This window comes from Wasmannia auropunctata, unplaced genomic scaffold (assembly GCF_000956235.1).
Source record: "Wasmannia auropunctata unplaced genomic scaffold, wasmannia.A_1.0 LD335759.1, whole genome shotgun sequence".
In the NCBI taxonomy this organism is placed as follows: domain Eukaryota; kingdom Metazoa; phylum Arthropoda; class Insecta; order Hymenoptera; family Formicidae; genus Wasmannia; species Wasmannia auropunctata.
This window is the reverse complement of record NW_012027131.1, coordinates 10,320-11,086: the sequence shown is the minus strand read 5'-3', so window position 1 is coordinate 11,086 and position 767 is coordinate 10,320. Positions and strand designations below refer to the sequence as shown.

General features: G+C 39.1%; 1 protein-coding gene across 1 annotated transcript in view; it reads left to right on the top strand.

Moving 5' to 3' along the window:
• Window positions 1-605: 605 nt before the first annotated feature.
• LOC105456139 overlaps window positions 606-767 on the top strand; it is a 10,471-nt gene continuing 10,309 nt past the window's right edge. The window contains exon 1 of the mRNA XM_011699959.1: window positions 606-696. Coding sequence (XP_011698261.1) covers window positions 606-696 — 91 coding nt within the window. The remainder of the gene's footprint in view (window positions 697-767) is intronic.

Below are 767 nucleotides of genomic sequence, written 5' to 3'. Positions count from 1 at the left end.
ATAAAGATCAACATGTATATCAACAAGAAAATTTAGAAAATATTCGTGCTGATTGTGTTGAAAGGTGTAGCCAGTACCAACAAAATGAACAAGATAATCGTGCTAAAAAACGTAATCGATATAAACGGAATTTAAAAAATAATCGCGCGAAAAAAAGAGAGCAATATAAAAGAAATATAGAAAATAATCGCAACAAATGGAGCGATATAAAAAGGATATAGAAAATAATCGCGCTAAACAGGTGGAGCGATATAAAAGGGATATCGAAAATAATCGCGCTAAAAAGGTGGAGCGATATGAAAGGGATAGTGTTATTGGCTAGTTATTTCGAGTATTAAGGTTAATTTAGTTACTAGAGCGTGAGGGCGCGCGCGTTCCTTCCTGTGTCTTCTCGTCATGGCCTTTTGCCTACACAGTCACAAGTATAACTACTCTGTAGAGCTTTTTCGTTTGAGTTATATAATAAACTTATAGTTGCGTATCCTGCTTCTCATTATTACCCGAAGACATTACATATTGGCGACGAGGATTAATCAAGGCTGGTGTGTGCAGCAAATTTTATAAAAGACAATCTTACGACCAAGGCGGCTGTAAGAAGGTTAAAGATGTCAGATGCGGAAGAGGGCAGCGAGAAGCAGCAGTGGCGGAAGGCCCAGGAACAATGGCTCAAGCAACAACAAATTTTAGATCATAGACGCAAGGAGCAAGAGCAACTGAAGGCAAAATTGCATCAAGAGCAAACGCAGTTAGCTGAGTGGCAGAGGCAG